General features: G+C 35.4%; 1 protein-coding gene across 1 annotated transcript; it reads left to right on the top strand.

Moving 5' to 3' along the window:
• The first annotated feature begins 213 nt into the window (after positions 1-213).
• On the top strand, positions 214-24196 carry Gm21191 (predicted gene, 21191). The gene is made up of 6 exons (XM_017318706.1): positions 214-322; positions 5635-5701; positions 6277-6311; positions 21127-21244; positions 21988-22078; positions 24113-24196. Exons 1-6 carry the CDS (start codon positions 214-216, stop codon positions 24194-24196), a joined length of 504 nt encoding a protein of 167 aa, XP_017174195.1.
• Positions 24197-24412: the final 216 nt, after the last annotated feature.

The raw sequence follows: 24412 nt of genomic DNA, 5'->3' as shown, positions 1-24412 counted from the left end.
CAATTGATTAAAAATATACATGTTAAGTAAAAAAGAAATGATCTTTCATTGAGCTAAAATAATTATTTGATGTTTTGTTATTTTTAATTATTTAAATGATAATTTTTAATCAGGTAACTAAGTTCTTTTTTTTCCTTTTTATTTTTATTGTTTTTTTATTGTTTTTTTTTCTTTTTTATTAACTAAGAAGACTACTGAGTTCTTATGAGAAGAATGGCTCTTAAGAAATTGAAGGTGATACCAAAGGAAGGTTACTTATTACTTTTGGACTTTGATGATGAGGATGATGACATAAAAGTTTCAGAGGAGGCTCTTTCGGAAGGTATAGCATTTCCAGTATTAATTGTGTCCTGCAGTTCATTAGACTTTACCTAGTCACCTGAAATGGAAGAAGTCTTTGTTAAGAGCTTACATATACTTCATTTCTAATTTTACCTATATCTCTCTATTCCTATATACAAGGTTTTGCAGCACATAAACCTACTCTTGGAACTATATCAGCATATGTTGAGAGAGAAGAACTTTCTTGATTTCACCTCAAGAAAAGACGTGAACATTGTTCGTATAATATGTTTGCCAAACATGAATTTATTTCATAAAACCTGCAAATAAATTATTTCCTTTCTTTTTCTATTATATATTTTCCTTATTTACATTTCAAATATTATCCCCGTTTCTAGTTTCCACTCCAAAAAATCTCCTGTCCTCTCCCCTCTCCCCCATCTCCCCAACACACCATCTACCAATTCCTAACCCAGGTATTCCCCCATACTGGGGCATAGGATCTTTACAGGAACAAGTGTCTCTCCTCCCATTGATGCCTGACTAGTCCATCCTCTGCTACATATGAAGCTGGAGTCATATGTCCCATTATTTGTTTTCATTGATTGGTGGTTTAATCCCATGGAATTGTGGGGTACTTGTTAGTTCATGTTGTTTTTTCTTCTAGGGGCCTGCAAACTTCTTAAGCTCCTTAGGTATTTTCTCCAGCTCCATAATTGGGGACCCTGTGCTAAGTCCAAAGGATGTCTGTGAACATCCACTTTTTTATTTGTCAGGCATTAGCAGATCCTCTCAGGAGACAACTATATCATTCTCCTGCACCCAAGCCCTTGTTGGCATCTTCAGTAGTGTCTGGATTTGGTGGTTGTATATGGGATGGATCCCCAAGTGAGGCAGTCTCTGTATTCTTTTATTCTCAGCTCCAATCTTTGTCTCTGTAACTCCCTCCATGATTATTTGGTTCCCCATTCTAAGAAGGAATGGAATATCCACACTTTGGTCTTCTTTCTTCAGTTTCATGGGTTTTGCACATTTTACCTTGGTTATTCTGAGCTTCAGGGATAATATCCACTCATCAATGTGTGAATATCATGTGTGTTTTTTGTGATTGGGTTAACTCTCTTAGGAAGATATCATCCAGATCCATCCATTTGTATAAAAATTTCATGAATTCATTGTTTTTAATAGCTGTGTAGTAATTCATTAAGTAAATGTACCATATTTTCTATATACATTCCTCTAAAGAGAGTCATCTGGTTTCATTTCAGCTTCTTGTTATTATACATAAGGCTGCTATGGACAAAGTGAAGCATGTTTCCTTATTACAAGTTTGAACTTCTGGGTATAACCTTATCAATTTTATGAGGTCCCATTTGTCCATTTTTAATCTTATAGCACAAGACATTGGTGGTATTTTTTTTTTCAAGAATATTCCCCCTTTGCCCATGTATTCCAGGCTATTCCCCACTTTCTCCTCTATAAGTTTCAGTGTCTCTGGTTTTATGTGCAGTCCCTTGATCGACTTAGACTTGAGCATTGCACAGGGGATGAGAATAGATCAATTTACATTCTACTACATGCTAACTGCCAATTGAACCAACACCATTTGTTGAAAATGCTGTCTCCTTTCCACTAGATGGTTTTAGCTCCTTTGTCAAAGATCAAGTGACTATAGGTTTATTTCTCTGACTTCAGTTCTATTTCATTTATCTACCTGTCTACCACTATACCTGTACCATGTAGTGTTTATCACAATTGCTTTGTAGTGCAGCTTGAGGTCAGGCATGGTGATTCCACAAGAGGTTCTTTTATTGTTGGGAATAGTTTTTCCTATACCAGGTTTTTTGTTGTTGTTGTTGTTGGTTTGTTTTTTTTTGTTTGTTTGTTTGTTTGTTTTTATCAAATTCCAGGAGAATTTGTAAATTGCCCTTTCTAACTCAGTAAAGAATTGAGTTGGAATTTTGATGGGGATTGTATTGAATCTATAAACTACTTTTGGCAGAACAGCCATTTTTACTATATTAATCCTTCCAATCCATGAGCATGGGAGTTCATTCCATGTTCTGAGATCTTGTTTCATTTCTTTCTTCAGAGACATGAAGTTTTTATCATATATATCTTTCACTTTCTAAGTTAGAGTCACACCAAGCTATTTTATATTATTTGTGAGTATTGTGAAGGGTGATTTTTCCCTAATTTCTTTCTCATCCTCTTTTTCCTTTGAGTAGAGAAAGGTCACTGATATGTTTGAGTTAATTTTATATTCACCTACTGCACTGAAGTCATATATATGGTTACGATTTCTCTGGTACATTTTTGGGTCACTGATACATGCTATCATATATTCTGGAAATAGTGATATTTTGACTTCTTCCTTTCCAATTTGTATTCATTTGTTTTCCTTTTGTTGTCTAATTGCTCTGGTTAGGACTTCAACTACTATATTCAATAGGTATGAAGAAAGTGGGCAGCCTTGTCTAGTCCCTGATTTTAATGGGATTGTTTCATTTAGTTTAATGTTTCCTACTCGTTTGCTGTCTATTGTTTTTTTTTTTTTTATGTTTAGATATGGGCCTTGAATTCCTGACCTTTCCTGGACTTTTATTATGAATGGGTGTTGTGTTTTGTCAAATGTTTTCTCAGCATCTAATGAGGTGATCATGTTGTTTTCGTCTTTGAGTTTGTTTCTATAGTGGATTAAGTTGACAGATTTCCATATATTAAACCATCCCTGCATTACAGGGATGAAGCCTACTTGACCATGATGGATGATCGTTTTGATGTATTCTTTTATTTGATTTGCAGTGATTTTATTGAGTATTTTTGCTTCGAAATTCATAAGGGAAAATGGTCTGAAGTTTCCTTTCTTCATTGAGTTTTTGTATGGTTTGAATATAATTGTAATCTGGCTTCATAGAACAAATTCAATAGTGTTCCTTCTCTTTTGATTTTGCATAATAGTTTGAAGAGTTTTGGTATTAGGTCTCCATGTGTAAGACCCCGAAGATGGACCTCCTCTCAAGTCCAGTAAAGTCCCGGGATGAGCTGGCCAGCACCCCAATGACTTGAGAGAAATCCACACCTGATGCAAACTGCAAGAGGTTTTATTATCAGCTAGCTAAGGACAAACTCCTTCCACTGTGCAGGGCAGGGGCGTATGACTCTGAGATGTGACAGAAGAAGGTTTTTATTAGCTAGCTGAGGAATTGGGATGAGTTGGGAGGAGAGTTTGGAGGAGTTGGGAAGAGTTGGGAGGAGTGTTCTTCTCTGCCCGGATGTCCTTGGCAAAACTCCAATTTTCGAATCTCTAGCTGTAAGGCTCAGAAACCAAAAGGCTTTTTGGTGGCTGTAGATAACATAGAGTCTCTTTCTGGCTGTATTTTTATAAATCAGGGAAAACAATCTTGGAGAATATCCAGGTGCTTTACCTTCCAGGGAGAAACGCTCTAAGTTGTAGTCTCACATTTCCCACTCCTTCTAGTACATAGTTCTGATCTTATAAGTTAGAAAATTAAACCTCTGGCCCAGCTGCCAAACAAAGCCAACATGAAGTCACAGCTTTAGGATATGTAAGATTGAGAACCTCAGAAGCCCCTTGAATGAGACAAAAGAGCCTCTTGCCAGTGGGAGGAGGGAGGGAGGGAGGTTCCTGTGCAGTGCCCATTGTGCGTGAGCAGTGCCAGGCCAGTGGGCCATGGCAGGCTGGATGCCAGAACTGGGCACATGCTGGAGGTGTGGCAGCAGGGCTTGTGAGAATCATCAGGGAGAGTCCTTTTGATCTGAGTTCAAGTTTGCCAGAATGGTGGCACCAGACCAGGACAGGTACTCCTGTTTGAAATTTATGTGGCACCAAGATGGTTTCTGGTTCGTATGTTTTTTGTTTTTGTGTTTTTGTTTTAGTTTTTTTATTGTGTTTCAACATTTCCAAGGCATCTTTTCTGACCAGTTGTAGGTCCTTCAAGTGAGCTAGTGGGAGTTCTGAAAAAGAAACATGAGTGTCAAACATTCCCCCTGCTTCTGTTAAAGGGGGGGGGGTCCCCAGTTGAGGAGTTCGAATGGTGTAAGTTTAAATTTCCCTGTGGTGTTCCATACTCAGAACAAGGTGAAGGGAAAAAGAGCTGCATAATCTTTTCTGCAGGTCTCTAAAACCAATTTAGTCAAGGTTTCTTTTAATGCTCTATTCATGTGTGTTTTTGAGCTTTACTAAAGTTTCTTTTATGAGTGTGGATGACATTGCATTTGGCGTATAAATGTTCAGAATTGGGAATTCATCTTGGCAAATTTTAACATTGATGAATATGAAGTGTCCCTCCTCTTTTTTTTTTGATAACTTTGGGTTGAAAGTCGAATTTATTTGATATTAGAATGGCTACTCCAACTTGTTTCTTTGGAACATTTCCTTGGATAATTGTTTTCCAGCCTTTTACTCTAAGGTAATATCTGTATTTGTCCCTGAGATTTGTTTCTAGTATGCTTGGTCTTGCTTACACATCCTGTCCGTTATTCTATGTCTTTTTATTGGTGAATTGTGTCCGCTGATATTATGAGATATTAAGGAAAAGTAGTTGTTGCTTCCTGTTATTTTTGTTGTTAGAGTTGGAATGTGATTCATGTAGCTTTCTTCTTTTAGGTTTGCTTCAAGATCAATTTCTTGGTTTTTCTAGAGTGTAATTTCCCTCCTTATATTGGAGTTTTCCCATTATTACCCACTTGATGGGCTGGATTTGTTCGAGCATATTGTGTAGATATCGTTTTGTTTTCTCAATCTATTGTAAAATTTTTTGATGCGTCTAGTAGCCTTGTCTGGCATTTCTTTTCCCTTAGGGTCTGTATGACATCTGCCCTGGATATTATGGCTTTCATAATCTCTGGGGATAAGTTAGGTATAGTTTTGATAGGATTTCCTTTATAAGTCACTTGACCATTTTCCCTTAGTGCTTTTAATATTCTTCTTTTTCTTTTCTTTTTTTTTTATTATGCATTTGGAGTTTTGATTTCTATATGATGGAAGAAATTTCTCTTGTGGTCCAAACTATTTGGAGTTTTGTAGGCTACTTGTATATTCATAGGCAACTCTTTCTTTAGGTTAGGGAAGTTTTCTTCTATAATTTTGTTGAATATATTCACTGTCCCTAAATTTGAAATACTTACTTGTCATTGATACCTATTATCCTTAAGTTTTGTCATCTCCTTGTGTCCTGGATTTTCTCGGTGTAAATATTTCCTTTCTAAAATCTCTTCCAAAAATTTACATGGAGAGTTTTTCGAGAGAAATTCAAATCGATAGTACTTTATTAACTATTACTTATATAGAATCCTTTCAAATGTTTCTGTTTTCTATTGTTAATACAGTAAAGAGCCCAGCGTTTGATAAAAATGAGAATATATCGCCTCAAGCAGAAGCAGATGAAGATATGGGGTAACATTTTCAATATTTTTTGCCAGCTCAATAGATTACTTCATAAGTAGTGTTTGTATTCCCTTCACTGGAGAAGTAGATTCAGGAAGATAGCAATACAAATCAGACACTGCTATATGTTGAGTTCAAGCCCAGCTTGAGGGCCTTCAGACCTTGTGATAACAAACACATAGCAACTAGTACAATATGACCACCTGCCTGAGATCTTCCAAGATATACACACAAAGAAAAGGAGAAAAATCATGAAAATAAGAGGGGGACCATCTGGCAAGAAGAAGGGTCTCAGCAAGAGTGGGAGACTAATGAATAAACTACTGTGGGTGTAAATGTATGAATTGGTAAAAGTAAAGGATACAAGATCACTTTGATACTCCACCATGTAATATATATATATATATACATATGTATATGTATATATATATATATATATATGACATTTGTTCTTAACCAAACATTATATATTTATTATAAATAATTAAAAGAAAGTTCTTTTTAAAGTTTTGTGTGGGTAAGAAAAATGTCCTACCAGTCCACTATATTTCTTGCATTAATTTTTTATTTTCCTTTCTTCACAGAGATGAAGTAGACAGTATGTTGGATAAATCTGAAGGTATGTGTTTTTGGAGGTATTTGCCTGTTTTTTAAAGAGGTCAGAAGAGGGCATCAGATTTCTAGACTGTATAGCAAAAGGGGACAATTTTAGGGTTCACAGTAATTGTAGTTTCCTTTAAAACACATATGAGATAACTTCTCAGCAAACATTCAGAATGCAAGATTAGCTGAAGATGTAGCTCAGTGGTAAATCACCATTTAAAAGTGATGAGTTTCATCTTCAGTGGCAAAAATAAACAAACAAAAACAAACAAAGAAACAAAACAAAACAATAACAATAAAAACCCCAAACAAACCAACAAATGCACCAAATTAACAAAAATCCTACCAAACAAGCAAAACACAGTTATAAGTCTTGCAAATGAAATGTTAGGTTGTCCAGTTTGCCAAATTAACTGCAAATTGTAAAATGAGCAAGAAACCGAGTTTGCTCTTGTAAGGAAACAAGCAAAACCAGCAATAAGCATTTTAGGAGCCTAAACTTAGGCATGATTAGAGAAGAAAAAAAAATATACAGTGGCTACCACAAGAGAACAAACCTCTCAGAGGGGCTAGAGAGATGGCTGTTTTGGTAATGTGCTTTCCTTGAAAGTATATAAATTAAGGAGGGGGTCTTAAATCGGCTTTAAAAATGCAGGCTGCAACCCAGTGAAAAGTAGGTGGAGACAGCTTGCTGCTAGCCAGGCTAGTGGCATTGGTGAGCTGCACAATCAGAGAGAACCTGTCTCAAGTTTTAAGTTTGGGCAGTCAGAGGTGGTTCATGCCTTAATCCCAGCAGTTGGTAACCAGGGTGAGGTCCAGGACTACAACCCTGCCTTGAAAAAAAAAAAAAAAAAAAGGAAGTTGGAATGTGATTGAGAATGAAGCAAATGTCTATTTGTCGCCTTCTTATGCATACTTATACTGAAATGTATATGCATCAGTTTTTTACAATACTCTTTATCTGATTTACACAATCCATTAAAATGATGGTTTTTGTCTTTTTGTTTTTTCTCTTTGAGGAAATTGTCAATATTAAGAAAGTGTTATAATTTTGTAATCTCCACTGTATAGTACAAATAAACATGTTTCAAGAAAAATGATCAGCACACCTTAAAAGACACAAAGGACAGGGATGGAAAGATGGCTTAGAAATTAAGAGCACTTGTTTTTGGACAGAACCTAGTTTTAGTTCCTAGGACCCACACAATGGCTCAAACCCATTTTTAATTCTATATCCATGGGTTTTGGAATTCTCTTCTAGTTTCTATGTGCACCACACATGCATGTTTATAAATACAAACATGCAAAAACAAATTACTTAAATAAATAAAACAATTGAAAATTACAAACAACAGCACCTTCATCTGAAACAAAGTAGGAGAGTCTTGTTTGGGGTCCATTTTATTTTAGCTTTCAAGTTAGTATTGTAAACTTGGAAAATGGAAAGCCTCTGGGTAGTAGTGGCAGCTAAAATACTACCTCCTTTTTGCTCTTCAATGACAGACGACTGATTGAGCCTTTCTCACCCTTAGTACACATGTGCAAACACTGCCAATCAGCAAGGGCCTTGGCTGAGATTGTTTTCCGCTATCCAAACCCTGTTACCCAGTATGCTTTGTGGTAGTCATCAAGCCGAGTTCTTGTGGAAGCAAGGTTCTTGAGGAAGCATGGTAGGGAGAAGTCTCAGTAGAGGTAGTCAATTGTCTGTTGAAAGATGATTAATCCTGTTTGAGCTGGGGGCCTGTGTGGGGAAGAAGGTGGAGGGGTGGAGGTGTTACTTTAGGAGTAAGGAGAGGAGGTGACCCTCACTGGACTCAGGAAGGTACTGCTTCCAGGCTCACAATCAACTTTTCCCACTTAGGTCTCTGCTGAGAAAAACAGAGAACTTCGCTAAGGGCAGGGGTTTGAACAGAATTATTTTCTAACAGAAAGCAGGAAGGCCAGGGAATTGGAGACCCTGGAAGTCTTCTTGGGGCTTGGGGAGGTGAGGAGTGAGTAAATTGGAAGTCAGTTAGTGGAGCCAACAGACTAAAACCTTCTTTTAGCTGCTGCTGCCTGCCAGGAATTCATTAAAAACGAACTGAAAACCAGTCTTCATTTACCTCTACCTGTTGTTAAAATGGCAGATTCCCGAAATTTCTATGTATAGGCTCCAATTGCCTCAAAATACAGAGGCTCCTCTCAGCCTCAGAAGTGCTGGGACTTCAGACATAATTCAGGCCAGGTTGTTGTTATTTATTTGTTGTTTTGGTTTAGGACAGTAAGCTCTAACTCTATATCTCAGGATTGTCTGAAACCTCACCTGCAGCTTTGACTGGCCTTGAAACTGAAGTCCCCAGCCTTACAAATGTACCTGGGCCTGAGGAAATATGTGTTCTTTATTTTTTATATTTAAAATTTGTTTGTTTGTTTGTTTGTTTGTTTTTTATTCCTTTTTTCCTTGTTGAAGATTGAAACCAGAGCTTCTTGCTGTAGCAGTAACATATTTGTCCAGCCAGAAAAACTTTATATTTTAGATCTGCTTTAGATTTGTATTATGATGAAAAATATTGAGGAGCTTGGTTATGATAAAAGCAACCATGATTTCATTTGGAGATTGAGATGCAAACACATTTACTCTAATTTATCAAAACCCTAGCAACAATGGGACCAAAATTTAGATCATCGTGTGATTGCATATAAACCCACTTGAAGTCACAGTTAAAGCCATCATATTAGGTGTGTGTGTGTGTGTGTGTGTGTGTGTGTGTGTGTGTGTGTGTGTGTGTGTGTGTGTTTATTTACATTTCAAATATTAGTCATTTCCTGGTTTCACCCCAGAAATTCCCTTTACCATTCCACCCTCCCTCTGCTTCTATGAGCATGTTCCCCCACCCACCAACACCCATGTCCCTGCTCTAGTATTTGCCTACACTGGGACACCAAACTTCACATGACCAAGGACCTCTCCTCTCATTGATGTTTGACAAGGACATCCTCTGCTATGTATTTAGCTGGAGCCATGGGTCCCCCTCTTTGTTTGCTGGCTTCCTCCCTGAGTGCTCTGGGGTGGGGGGCGGTCTGCTTGGTTCATATTATTGTTCTTCCTGTAAGGTTACAAACCCCTTCAGCTCCTTCAGTCCTTCCTCTAACTCTTCCACTGTGGACCCCATAATCAGTCTGATTGTTGGCTGTGAGCATGAGCCTCTGTTTTTGCCAACCTCTGGCAGAGCCCCTAAGGACACAGCCATATTAGGCTCCTTTCAGCAATCATTTGTTGGTATCCACAATAGTGACAGGGTCTGGTGTTTATATACGGGATGGATCCACAGGTGGGGCAGATTCTGAATGGTCGTTCCTTCAGTCTCTGCCCTGCACTTTGTCTCCATATTTCCTCCCAGTAGTATTTTGTTCCCCATTCTGAGTAGGACGGAAACATGCACACTTTTTTCTTCCTTCTTAAGGTTTATGTGGTCTGTGAATTACATTTTGGGTATTCTGAACTTTTAGGATAATATCCACTTATCAGTGAGTGCATACCATATTTTTTCCTTTGGGATTGTGTTACCTCATACAGGATGATATACTTTAGACATATACGTTTGCGTGTGAACTTCCTGAAGTCATTTTTTCTTTATGGTCACTATACATTTTTATCACTATTTCTCTATAATACAGCTTGAGGTCAGGGATGATTCCCCCTGAAGTTCTTTTATTGTTGTGAATAGTTTTACAATATCCTGGATTTTCGTTATTCCAAATGATTTTGCATATTGCTCTTTCTATCTTTATAAAAAATTAAGTTTGAATATTGATGGAGAGGGCATGGAATCAGAGCTTACTTTTGGCAAGATAGACATTCTTACTAAATTATTTGGGACACCAATCTATGGCCATGGGAGATCTTTCCATCTTCTGAGAATTTCAATTTCTTTCTTCAGAGACATGAAGTTCTTGTCCTACAGAACTTTGACTTGCTTTTTTCGTGTCACACCAAGGTATGAGACTATTGTGAAGAGTGTTGTTTCCATAACTTCCTTTTCAGCCTGTTTATCCTTTGAGTAGAGGAAAGCTACTGATCTATTTGAGTTAATTGTATATCCAATCACTTTGCTAAAGTTGTTTCTCAGGCTTAAGGGTACTTTAGTGGATTTTTTTGGGGTCACTAAATATACTATCTTATTACCTATTAATAGTGATATTTTCATTTGTTCTTTTCCAATTTTTAACTTTTTGACCTCTTTTTGTTGTCTATTTAATCTGGCTAGAACTTCTAGTACTATAGTGAATAGGTAGGGAGAGAGTGGGAAGCCTTGTCATATATTAGTGGGGTTGCATCGAGTTTCTCTCCATTTATTTTGATGTTGGATCCTGGTTTGCTACTATGTTTAGTTATGGGCCTTGCTTTCTGAATCTATCTATCCAAGACTTTCATCATGAAGGTGTGTTGATTTTTTTTTAAATGATTCCTCAGTGTCTAATGAGATAATACTGTGTTTTTTTCCTTGAGATTCTTTACATATTGGATTACATTGATGGATTCCCATATATTGAACCATTCCTGTATCCCTGGGATGAAGCCGCTTGATCATGTAGGATGATCATTTTGATGTGTTCTTGGATTGTGTTTAACAGGATGTTATTGAGTATTTTTGCATCAATATTTATAAGTTAAATTGGTCTGAAGTATCCTGTCTTCATTGGGATTTTGTATGGTTTGGGTATAAGAGTAAATGTGGCTTCATAGAACAAATTAAGTAGTGTTCATTTTCTTTTGTTTTTGCATAATAGATTGAAGATTGTTGGTATTGGTGTTTCATTGAAAGTCTGATAGAAATCTGTACTAAACCCATCAGATACGGGGCTTTTTTTTTTTTTGGAGGGGGGAGCTCTTAATGACTGCTTCTATTTCTTTGGGGGTTATGGGAGAGTTTACAGGGTTTATCTCAACCTGATTGAAATTTAGTACCTGACATCTGTCTAGATAATTGTCCAATTCATCCAGATTTTCCACTTTTGCTAAGTTACAGGCTTGTATAGTAGGATCTGATGATTTTTTTGGATTTACTAAGTATCTGTTGTTATGTCTCCCTTTTCATTACTGGTTTTGTTAATGTTGATATTTTCCCTGTGCCCTGTAATTAGTCTGGCTAATGTTTTATCTATCTTGTTGACTTTCTCAAAGGTCCAGCTACTAGTTTGTTTGATTTTATGTTATAGTTCCTTTGTTTCCACTTGTTTGATTTCAGCCCTGAGTGTGATTATTTCCTGCCTTCAACTCCTCTTGGGTGAATTTCCTTCCTGTTATTCAAGGGGTTTTAGGTGTTCTGTCAACCTACTACTGTATCTTCTCTCCAGTTTCTATTTAGAGGCATTCAGAGCTATGAGATTCCCTTTAACACTGCTTTAGTTGTGTTCCACAACTTTCAGTATGTAGTAACTTCATTTTTTTTAAACTCTAAAAAGTCTTATATTTATTTTTTTTATTTCTTCCCTACCTGATTTATCACTGACTGGATTTTTGTTCACCTTCTACGTGTACATGGGTTTTCAATTATTTATATTATTATTTCAGATCAGCCTTAGTCCTTGGAGATTAGATAGGATGTATGAGATTATTTGGATATTTTTATATCTGTTGAGGCATGTTTTGTGACTGATTATATTGTTAATTTTGGAGAAGGCGTCATGAGGTGCTGAGCAGAATGGACAATTTTTGTTCTAGAATAAAATGTTCTATAGATATCAACTAATGTATTTGTTTCATAACTTCTGTTAGTTTAACTGTGTCTTTTTTTTAATTTTTCTTTCCAGGATCTTTCCATTGATGAGGGAGGGTTGTTGAAGTCTTCTGCTATTATTGTGTGTCCTGCAATGTGCATTTTGAGCTGTACTAAAGTTTCTTATATGAATATGGATGCCATTGCATTTGGACTATAAATGTTTAGAATTGAAAATTCATCTTGGTAAATTTTAACTTTGATGAATATGAAGTGTCACTCCTTGTCTTTTTTGATAACATTGGGTTGAAAGTCAAATTTATTTGATATTAGAATGGCTACTCCAAATTTGTTTCTTTGGAACATTTGCTTAGAAAATTGTTTTCCAGCCTTTTACTGTGAGGTAATGTCTGTCTTTGTTCCTGAGGTTCGTTTCTGGTATGCTGGGTCTTGCTTACACATCCAGTCTGTTAGTCTATTTCTTTCTAATTGGTGAATAGAATATGGCGATATTAAGAGATACTAAGACAAAGTCTTTGTTTCTTCCTGTTATTTTTGTTGGAACTTTGTTCATGTAGCTATCTTCTTTTAGGTTTACTTCAAGATTAATATCTTGTTTTTGCTAGCATGTGATTTCCCTCCTTATATTGGAGTTTTCCCTTTATTATCCCTTGAAGGGTTTGATTTGTTCAAAGATATTGTGTAAATATTGTTTTTTCACGGAATACCTTGTTTTCTCAATCTATGGTAAAATAGTTTTGCTGCATATTATAGCTTTGGCTCTTATTTCTGCTCTCTTAGTGTCTGTATGATATCTACCGTGGATCTTATGGCTTTCATAGTCTCTGGGGAGAAGTTAGGTGTAATTCTGATAGGAATTCCTGTATATGTTACTTGACCATTTTACCTTACTGCTTTTAATATTTTTTCTTTGTTTTGTGCATTTGGTGCTTTGATTAATATATGATGGCAGGGATTTTTGTTTTTGTTGTTGTTTTTCTGGTCCAAACTATTTGGAGTTCTGCATGCTTCTTGTATGTTCATGGACATCTCTTTCATTAGGTTAGGAAAGGTTTCTTTTATAGTTTTATTGAAGATATTCACTGACCCTATAATTTGGAAATCTTACTTCTCATCTATACCTGTTATCCTTATGTTTTTTCTTCTTCTTGTGTACTAGATTTCCTGGATGTACTTAATTTTACTTAGTTTTTAAAATCTGTTTCAAAAACTCAAAACGGGCAGTTTTTCCAAAGAAATTCAAATTGATAGTACTTTATTAACTATTACTAATATGGCATACTTTCAAATGTTTACATTTTCTATTGTCAATACAGTAAATAACCCAGCAATTGGTAAAGATGGATATATATCGCCTCAAGTAAAAGGAGATGAAGACATGGGGTAATATTTTCAATTCTTTTTCTTTTTTTCTTTTTTTTTTTTTTTTTGCCAGTTCAATAGAGTACTTCAAAAGTAGTGTTTGTGTTACCTTCACTGGAAAAGTAGATTCAGGAAGATCAGCATTTCAATGTCAGATGCTGCTATATGTTAAGTTCAAGCCCAGCTTGGGATCCTTTAGACTTTGTGATCACAAACACATAGGAACTCATACAATAGGACCACCTGCATGTGATATTTGACACACTCAAAGAAAAGGAGAAACATCATAAAAATAAGTAGGGGACTATCTGGGAAAAAAAAGGGTCTCGGCAAGTGTGGGAGAGTTATGAATAAACTCCTTGTGGGGTGTAAACGTATGAATTGTTAAAAGTAAATAATCCAAGTTCAAGTTGGTAGTCCACCACATATTTTATATGCATATGACATTTGTTCCAAACCAAACATTATATATTTATTATAAAAAATTAAAGAAGGTTCTGTGTAAAGTTTTGTGTGTGGTAAAAAAAATGGCCTACCAGTCTACTATATTTCTTGCTTTAATTTTTTATTGTTCTGTCTTCACAGACATGAAGTAGGCAGTATGTTGGATAAATCTGGAGGTATGTGTTTTAAAAATATTTCCCTGTTTCTTGAAGAGGCCAAACGAGGGAAACAGATCTCTATAGAACCTATAGCATAGGGGGATAATTGTAGGCTTCACAGAAATTATAGTTTTCTTTAAAAAATACACACAGATAACTTCTCATCCAACATTCAAAACTAAAGATTAACTAAAGATGTAGCTCAGTGGTAAAGCACCATTAAAAGTTATAAATTTCATCTTCAGTGGTGAAAATAAAAACAAAAACAAAAAACCAGCAAAAAAAAAAAAAAAACCCAGCAAATTAACAAAAAAAAAAAAAAAAGCACCAAAGAAACAAAACACAGCAATAAGCCTAGTAAATGAAATGTCAGTTCGTCCAGTGTGCCAAATTAACTGCAAATTGTAAAGTGAGCAAGAAAACCAATTTGCTGTTGTAAGGAAACAAGCAAAACCACCACTAAGCATTTTAGGAGCCTAAACTTAGGCATGATTAGAGAAATAGAAAAAGAAACCAAACAAACAAAAAACAAACAAACAAAAAATTGCAGTGTCTATAGCAACAGAACAAACCTTGAAGAGAGGCTAGAGAGATGGCTGTTTTAGTAAAATGTTTTCCTTGAAAATAAAAGTGGGGGCCTAGAATCCACTTCTAAAATGCAGGCTGCCAACCAGTGCTGAGTAGGTGGAGACAGCTTGTTGGCTAGCCGAGGTAGTGGCATTGGTTAGCTGCATATTCAGAGAGAACCTATCTCAAGTTTTAAGTTGGGTCAGTCAGTGGTGGCACATGCCTTAATCCCAGACGTTGGGAGGCAGAGGCAGGGAGATTTTTGATTTTGACGCCACCCTGGTATACAGGGTGAGTTCCAGGTTAACCAGAGCTTTTCAGATAAACCCTGACTTGAAAAAAAAAAAAAGAGAAAATGAAAAAGAAATTTGGAATATAATTGAGAATAAAACAGATGTCTATATCTGGCCTCCTTATGCACCCATATACTGAAATGTATACACTCCATTTTTATCCTGAAACTTTTTATGATTTACACAATCCATTAAAATTATGTTTTTTTTTTGTTGCTGTTTTGTTTGTTTGTTTGTTTGTTTTTCTGTTTCTGGAAATAGACAACATTAACAGAGTCATTTTTTATACTATCCATTATATAGTAAAATTAAACATCTATCGTTAGAAATGATCCAGCACACCTTAAAACACACACAGGATAGGAATGGAAAGATGGCTTAGAAATTAAGAACACTTGTTGCTTTTGTACAGAACCAAGGTTTAGTTCCTAGAACCCAGATAATTCTCAAAATCATTTTTAATTTTAGATCCAGGGATTTTGGCATCCTATTCTAGTTTCTAGGGGAACTAGTCATACATGTTATATAAATACAAACATGCAAAAACACTTTAGTTTAAAAAAAAACAAAAAAAAAACAAACAAAACAAAAAAAAACAATTTAGAGTTACACAGAACAGCCCCTTCATCTGAAACAAAGTAGGAGAGTCGTCTTTGGAGTTCATTTTATTTTAACTTTCAAGTTAGTATTGCAAACTTAGAAAATGGAAAGCCTCTGGGTAGTAGAGGAAGTTAAAATACTACCCGCTTTTTGAAGCTTTAATCACAGATGATTGAAAGAGCCTCTCTTACCCTTAGTACTCATGTGCAAACACAGCCAATCAGCAATGGGCTTGGCTGAGATTGTTTTCCCGCTGTTCAAACCCTGTTACCCAGTATGGTGGCTACAAAGAGTTCTTGAGGAAGCAAAATTCTTGAAGAATCATGGTAGGATGAAGTCTCAGTGGAGGTAGTCAATTGTCTGTTGGTTAATCCTGGTTCAGCTAGGGGTCTGGGTGGGGATGAAGGTGGAGTTTTGGAGGTGTTTCTTCAGGAGTAATGAGATTAGGTGACCCTCACTGGACTCAGGAAGTTGCTACTTCCAGGTTCACAATCGACCTTTCCCTCTTAGGCCTCTGCTGAGAAAAACTGAGAACTTCACTGTAAGTGCAAGAGTTTGAACAGACTAGCTCCTAGCAGAAATCAGGAAGGCCAAGGAAATGGAGACCCTGAAAGTATTCTTGGGGCCTGGGGATGTGAGGTATGAGTAAACTGGACTTCACTTAGTGGATGAAACAGACAAGAACCTCTTCTGTGCAACTGCTTCCCACCAGGAATTTATTAAAATGAAACTGAAAACCAGTCTACATTTTAACGTGTTGTGAAAATGCCACATTGCCGAAATTTCTATATATAGGTTCCAAACTGCCTCAAATACTAGAGGCTTCTCTCTGCCTCAGAAGTGCTGGGAATTCAGACATAATTCAGACCAGGCTGTCTTTATTTATTTGTTGTTTTAGTTTAGGAAAGTAAGCTCTAGCTCTATATCTCAGGATTGTCTGAAACCTCAATTGCAGCCTGGACTGGCCTTGTACCTGAAGTCCTCAGCCTCAGAAATGTAATGGGGCCCGAGGAATCATGCCTTCTTTATTTTTTATATCTAAATTTTGGGGGTTTTTATTTTTCATTCCTGAAGATTGAAACCAGAGCTTCTTGCTGTAGCAGTAACATATTTGTCCAGCCAGGAAGAATTTTATATTTAAGATTTGTCTTAGATTTGTATTGTGATGAAAAAAGTTGAGGAGCTTGGTTGTGATAAGAGCAACTATGATTTTATTTGGAGATTGAGATGCAGACACATTTACTCTAATTTATCAAAAAACTAGCAGGAATGGGAAAAATTTAGATCATCCTGTGATTAGATGTAAACCCACTTGAAGTCACAGTTAAAGCCATCAGAGTGTGTGTGTGTGTGTGTGTGTGTGTGTGTGTGTGTGTATTTATTTACATTTCAAATATCAGCCATTTCCTGGTTTAACCCCAGGAAATCCCTATTCCATTTGACACTTGCTTTGTTTCTATGAGCCTGTTCCCTCACCCACATACTCCACCTCCCTACCCTGGCATTTGCCTACACTGGGGCATGGAGCTTTCACAGGACAAAGGACCTCTCCTCCCACTGATGTCTGACAATACCATCCTCTGCTCTATATGCAGCTAGAGTCATGGGTGCCCCTCTTTGTTTGGTGGCTTAGTCCCTGAGTGCTCTGGACTGTCTGCTCGGTTCATATTGTTGTTCTTCCTGTAAGGTTGCAAACCCCTTCAGCTTCTTCAGTTCTTCCTCTAACTGCTCCCCTGGGGACCCCATGATCAGTCTGATTGTTGGCTGTGAGCATCAGCCTCTGTTCTTGCCAAGCCCTGGCAGAGCCTCTCAGGAGACAGTCATATTAGGCTCCTATCAGCAAGCACTTGTTGGTATCCACAATAGTGACTGTGCCTGGTTTCAGTATATGGGATGGATCCAAAGGTTGGACAGAATCTGGATGGTCATTCCTTAAGTCTCTGCCCTGATCTCCACATTTCCTATCAGGAATATTATGTTCCCCATTCTAAGAAGGACTGAAACACCTACACTTTTGTCTTCCTTCTTCTTGAGCTTCATGTGGTCTGTGAATTACATTTTGGGTATTCTGAGCTTTTAGGATAATATCCACTTGTCAGTGAGTGCATACCATGTTTTTTTTTTTCCTTTGAGATCACACAGGATGATATATTTAAATCTCTCCATTTCATGAAGGCATTGTCTCTGTACCATTACCATACATTTTTTTAATCACTATTTCTGCATAATACAGCTTAAGTTCAGGGATGATTCCCCCTGAAGTTCTTTTATTGTTGAGAATAGTTTTGGGATATTCTGGAGTTTTGATATTCCGAATGGTTTTGCATATTGCTCTTTCTGTCTCTACGAAGAATTGAGTTTAAATTTTGATGGAGAGTGCATGGAATCTGTAGATTGCTTTTGGGAAGACAGCCATTTTTACTAACTTAATCTATGACCATGGGAGACCTTTCCATCTTCTGAGATTTTTCAGTTTCTTTCTTCAGAGACTTGAAGTTCTTGTCATAGAAATCTTTCACCTGCTTGGTTTGAGTCACATCAAGGAACTATAATTTGTGACTTTTGAAAGGTGTTGTTTCCATAATTGCCTTTCAGCCTGTTTATCTTTTGAGTAGAAGAAAGGTACTGTTTTGTTTGAGTTAATTGTATATCTAGCCACTTTGCTGAAGTTGTTTTTCAGGTTTATGGGTTCTCTGATGGAATTTTTGTGGTCACTTAAGTATACTATTTTATTATCTGCTAATAGTGATATTTTGATTTATTCCTTTCCAATTTTTATTCCTTTGACCAATTTTTGTTTTCTAGTTGCTCTGTCTAGAACTTGTAGTACTATAGTGAATTGGTAGGGAAAGAGTAAGAAGCCTTGTCTAGTCCTGTCTTGTCTTATTTTAGTGGGATTGCATCAAGTTTCTTTCCATTTAATTTGATGTTGGCTTCTGGTTTGCTTCTATATTTAGGTATGTGCTTAAAATTCTTAATCTATCCAAGACTATTATCATGAAGGTTTGTTGATTTTTTTTTCAAATAATTTCTCTTCATCTAATGAGAACTGTGTGTGAATTTGCTTCAATATATGTGTGCGTGTTTCTTTGTGTGTGTCTGTGTGTGTGTGACAGATACATATATATGTATCTGATGAATCCGATTGTTTCATAACTTCTCATTAGTTTCACAGTGTCTCTTTTTCATTTCTTTTTTCCAGGACCTCTCCATTGCTCAGAGTGGGGTGTTGAAGTTTCTCACTATTATTATATGGGGTACAATATGGACTTTGAGTTCTAGTAAAATTTCTTTATGAATTTGGTTGCCCTTGTATTTGGAGCATAGATATTCCGAATTGTGAGTTCATCTTTGATGAATTATCCTTTGATAAGCATGAAGTAACATTACTTAACTTAAAAAACAAAAAAAAAGTACTTTGTGAACCTCCTCTTTTCACAGTAGGCCCTCTTGACTACTGAGGCGTTTTTGTAACAGCTTTGAAGGAATTTTAAAAGGAAAAAAAAATAGATGTAAACAATTTCACAGTTCCATGTACTCATAGCTAAGTGATATGTATACAAAATTCTATACATGAAACATATTTTCATTGATCCAGTGCTAATTTTATATTAAGTCAGTTTCTTTTCTAGGAGTCTTCTGTGCTTCCTTCTTTATATGGCACAATGCAAAACTGAATTCTTTAATGTAACCCTTATAACTTATTTTTAAATTTTATGTTATGGTTATTGTTTTTTTTTCTTTCACGTGTGTATGTGCACAACTAGTGTGTCTTGTACCTGAGGAAGCCAGATGAAGGCCTTGAATCCCCTGAAACTGAAGTTATAGGTAGTGAGCCACCTTGTGGGTTTTGGTACTCCAATCTCAGAAATCTGGAAGGGAACCAGTGCTCTTAACTGCTGAATCATCTCTCCAATCCCTTCATTGTTTTTTTTTTCTTTTTATGAAATGAATTATCTAACTGTAAGTGGAAGACAACTTACTAAACAATGAGAGAATGATACTCAGATTCTAAAGTATCTGTTTTAAATTATATGTAACTGAATGCTAAGTGAGCTTTCTCAGAAGACAGTAACTTGTCTTTGAGATATGGTGTCATTATGTAGTTCAGGCTGGCCTGCATTTTCCTATTTAACCTATGCAGTCTTTACACTGGAAATCTCCTGCTTAAGCTTCCAATACTAGGATCATACACAAAAAAAACATCTTACATGGCTTACTAAACAATGCTCCTAATACCTATTTTTGGACTTATTTATGTGTATTAGTGTTTTGCTTACAGTTATATATGTGCACCACATGTGTACCTGTTGTTCAGATATCAGTTGATTATTTCAGATACCTGGAACTGGAGTCAGATAGTTGTGAGCCACCATATGAGTGCTAGACACCAAACCTATGTCCTTTGCAAAGAACAGGAAGTACTCTTAACTGCTGAGCCATATCTCTACCCCCATGAAACAATATTATATTTTTAAAAAATAATATTTTGCTTCTTTCAAGTTACCCATTTTACCAAATTATTTTTTTTTCAACTGAAGGATTTGCTCTATTTAGAGGAGGCAGAATAATCATTTAATAATCTGATTTTGTCTAGCACTATGTATGGTGAGAATATTAAACATGTATACCGAAATATAGCTTCATCCTAGTTACTGAAAGCTAACTGTGCATGCTAGAAAGGTACTAAACATTTTCTGAAGCATTACAATTTTCATGAACTGCAGCAGTTACTGATCAAAAGTTCCTACCATAATTTTCTTCAATTGTTTTTTTAAAGGATATGTTCTGAAATATAATTACCAATTCACTTTAGAAATAATTTTATTTTGATTAAAAAAAAAACTTGGAGATCATTGTTTTAAACATAGATTTTAACATTTTTATCTATTTTTATTTATATAGGTATTTTGCCTATAAGTATGTCTGTGAGTCATATACATATGTACCTGGTGCATGCAGAATTTAGAACAGGGCATCACATCCCCTGGAACTGGAGTTGGAGATATTTGTGCACATTATGTAGGTGCTAGGAATCAAATGCAGGTTTGATTCTGACAGGGTCTCATTTGTAGCTCTGACTGTCCTGGAACTCAGTATGTTGACCAGGTTAACCTGGAACACACAAATATCTCTCTGCCTTTTCCTCCAGAATACTAGGATTAACATGGGAACCAATATGCCCGGCTGCCCTCTTATTTTAATTGAATATTTTAAACAATGGGTCTAACAGTTCCACAGTCAAGTTTGTTCTTTCAGTTGCATCATCTTTTTTTAGATTTGGAAAAGAATTAGCCTTTATTAAAAGTGTTTCCCTATGAAGAATTAAGTATACTTTTGATCCTTTGTTTTGTGCATTTGTTCTTTTGAAAACTGTTCTTGAAGCTCAAAATTATTTTCCTTACAGAAATTAAAATTCAGATAAGATTAGATATTTCTTATCCAAAATACATGGACTGTTTTTTTCTATGTTGTGGAACATTTCTGTAGACTTTACAGGTTGAACATCCTTCATCTGAACATACCAAACCCTAAGTATTCTAAAGTATGAAGCATGTTTGTGATATCTATCATTTAATTTTAAGTTTCCATAGCATTATTGAATGAAATTTATCTATATCTATTTTTACTTGAATACATGGAATCATCTATTTTTTCTTCAAAATGACCCTTTATTTTTAATATAGATGACATTTATAAGACGCTTCACATAAAGAGAAAATGGATGGAAACTTATGTCAAAGAATCTTTCAAAGGCAGCAACCAGAAATTAGAAAGATTTTGCAAAACGAACGAACGAGAGAGGTAGAGTTGTTATATTTGTAGGGTCAAATGTGTATCATTTTAAAAATTATATGTGGCTGAAGTTTAAAAAAAATTATATCATGTCTGATTCTTTAGTAAAAATGTTTGGCTTTGATTTTGTCTAAACAGTTAACCCTATAACATCATGCCTTCAAGCAAACTAAATCTAATTCATAGAAATCTATGAAAATTTTATTTTCTGCTTTAAGTCAATGTTAATGAGATTTAAATTTTAATTTACATTCATTGTGGAAATACAGAAGTCTTGCACATAGTCTTAGGAATGTAATTTATGGATTATTATGTTTAACAATATTCAAAAGGAACAACTACAATTACATATGCAGACAATTTGTATATTTTAGTTGACATGTTTTGCACTGTCTTTACTAAGGCAATGTATGAAAAATAAATTAGAACTTATATTTGGTAGAAAATAATGAAAAAAAACACATTGAAATATAATTAAATTTTGTACATGTATATATATGTGTGTGTGTATGTGTGTGTGTGTGTTAGGTGTGTGTTGTGTGTGTTTATATTTCTTTAATTTTGAAAAGCTAAAACGTAAATGAAAACCTCTCTGATAATATGTTAGAGGAAAAATCTATAATGATTTCCCATTAGATATTTTATACTGCTATTTTTCTTTTTATAGTATGAAATGTTCAATTGAATTTGTTTTGAGTGTTCTTTTTCATATTGGTATGAAATGTGCCTGCTTTTGTTACTGTGCTTTACAGGAAGAACATCAACAACAAATTTTGTGAGCAGTATATAACTACATTTCAGAAGTCTGATATGGATGTACAGAAATTCAATGAAGAAAAAGAAAAATCAGTGGTTGGTACCATAAAAAAACTTAATATTTAACCTAGTATTACTAAGTAGGAATGGAACAACTAGCCTTGAGTTCAGCATATGAAACTAAATTAAGTTCCATTATCTATCTATCCTTGCTTCTGTTCTAGTCTTACTGAGATATAAACTATTGATTGCATACTCTATCAATGAAAACGACTAGGCATTTTATGGTATACCAGATCATAAATTTTCAAGAGGCAGACATTTGCAGAAAGATCAAGAGATGATTACCAGTGACTACAAAAAAAAAAAAAAAAAACACAATATATCAGAGTTCAAAGAAGAGAGAAAGCTTATTTATTGGTTTCACCTGGACTCTGTTGTTTATATTAAAAAACCAACTCAATTTGGTAAATCAGTTCTTACAGTCCTAAATTTAGTAAAGATTTAGTAACAACAGAGGATGGAAACAAACAATCTCAACAGCCCTGGAAGAATTTTCCTGTGGAAGAATATCATATCAGCAAACAATTTTAGATCATGCCTCCATTACTCTACCAATCACTGTAGTCATCATATGGTTTCCAAGTAAGATCTGAGGCAACGATAATCATATTAACTATTTTATTTTATTTACTGGTTAATAGTTTGGAAAGTATTCAATTTGAAAGGAACAGCAAATTCATTCTTGCCTCAGAAGGCATTGAGGAACCTGCCATTATGAGTCAGTTCTGGAAAGAGATAGGAACTAAAGATAAATAATAAATACTCCAATTGAAGACAGTTTTTAAACATTGGACTCTGGATGACATTTCAAGGGAAAGTGATCATCCCTGTAAATAAGGAGTCTAAAGACAGAACAGCAGGGTACTTCAAGATTTGTAATTCTGCATATGGCAGCTGGTGAGAGGGAGCCAGTAAAGGAAGAGAACCACTGGTAGAAAGAAAACTACCATGAGTGAAGGAAAGTTTTAAAGAAGAAAAGATCCCTAAATGTGTCATATGCTGCATGTGGGCCCAATAAGATTGATTTACAGGGCTGGAAGATGGTTTAGTTGGTAATCTTTCTCCCGTGTAGGCATGGAGACCCCAGCTTATATTCCCTGCATTGGGATGAATGCCGACACCACCACCACCACCAACAAAATAAACAACAACAAACTAGCAACACTAAAAACAAACCACCACCACCACAACAAAAAAAAGTTGGTGTGGTTGTGAGCATTTTAAAACAACCAATCTCAGATTTAGTTCAGAGAAAAGAAGATCTCCAGATCTTTGTAGCCACCAGGTGTAGCATAAATGATGAGCTCTAGGTTTAGTGAGATTCTGTCTCTGAAACAGTACTGTGAAATCAAAGATGACACCCAATATTAACCCTTTGTCTCCAAATGTATGCAGGTGCACTTTTTTTAAAGATAAGCATTGCAAATTAGAGGTAATTTTACTTAATTATGATGATTTGAGTGCAAATGTGAGGTAAAAAATTGATCACAGTGAATAAAGGGCAAAACAGGATTGTAGTAGCCCAAGGTGAAAAGGTGTAAAGGGCTTGTCTTAATTTTTTTTTAAATGCAAATTATCATGGTTGTGTGCAACCCTAAAGAATACAATGAGAACTTTATGTTACTACTTCTATATGTTGCTTGAGATTGGAACCTAGAGAAAACCAATCTAAGCTTCCAAGACTAGGATTTTACCGAGTTCATGTATACATGGTGCATGCCTATAAACATAAGAACTTGAGAGGCTAAGGCCAGTCTGTGCATTATGAAAAACTCTTTCACATTAAAAAAAATTCCTACCCCACAATTGGTAGCATAATTTTATTTCATGTTATTGTAAAAATATACATATATTTAGTCAAAATAGTTGTTAAAATTTTAAATCAGTTGGAAAACTATTCCTTTTAACTTTCATATAGAATTATTTTTGCTCACATAAATGTTTTAGTATTAGATATACATTTAGTGTTTTATTGTTAGACTACCATGCATGTTGCATGGCAGTAACAACAAAAATAAACAGAATTGTTATACTAATATTTTCCTTTTACATTTGTAGAATAGTTGTCAAAAAGAACAACAAGCATTGAAACTGTCCAAATGTAGTCAGAACCAGACCCTGGAAGCAGTTAAAGATGCATGAGAAGTCCATGGAGGTATGTTGCACATGGTCCATAAAATGACCTTAGGAATCTAAATATGTTTTAATAATCATAAAGTTTTAACTACTTATTATTTTGAATTATTTCTGACTGAAATGACTGCTATTATCCATAAAATCCTAATGGCTTTGTATGAATTATTAAAGATATGAAATGATAAAATGGGAATTTGACCTCAGATGTACCTCATACTTTAA

The sequence above is a fragment of the Mus musculus genome, chromosome Y (assembly GCF_000001635.26).
Source record: "Mus musculus strain C57BL/6J chromosome Y, GRCm38.p6 C57BL/6J".
Lineage (NCBI taxonomy): Eukaryota > Metazoa > Chordata > Mammalia > Rodentia > Muridae > Mus > Mus musculus.
This window is presented reverse-complemented; position numbering and strand designations above follow the sequence as displayed.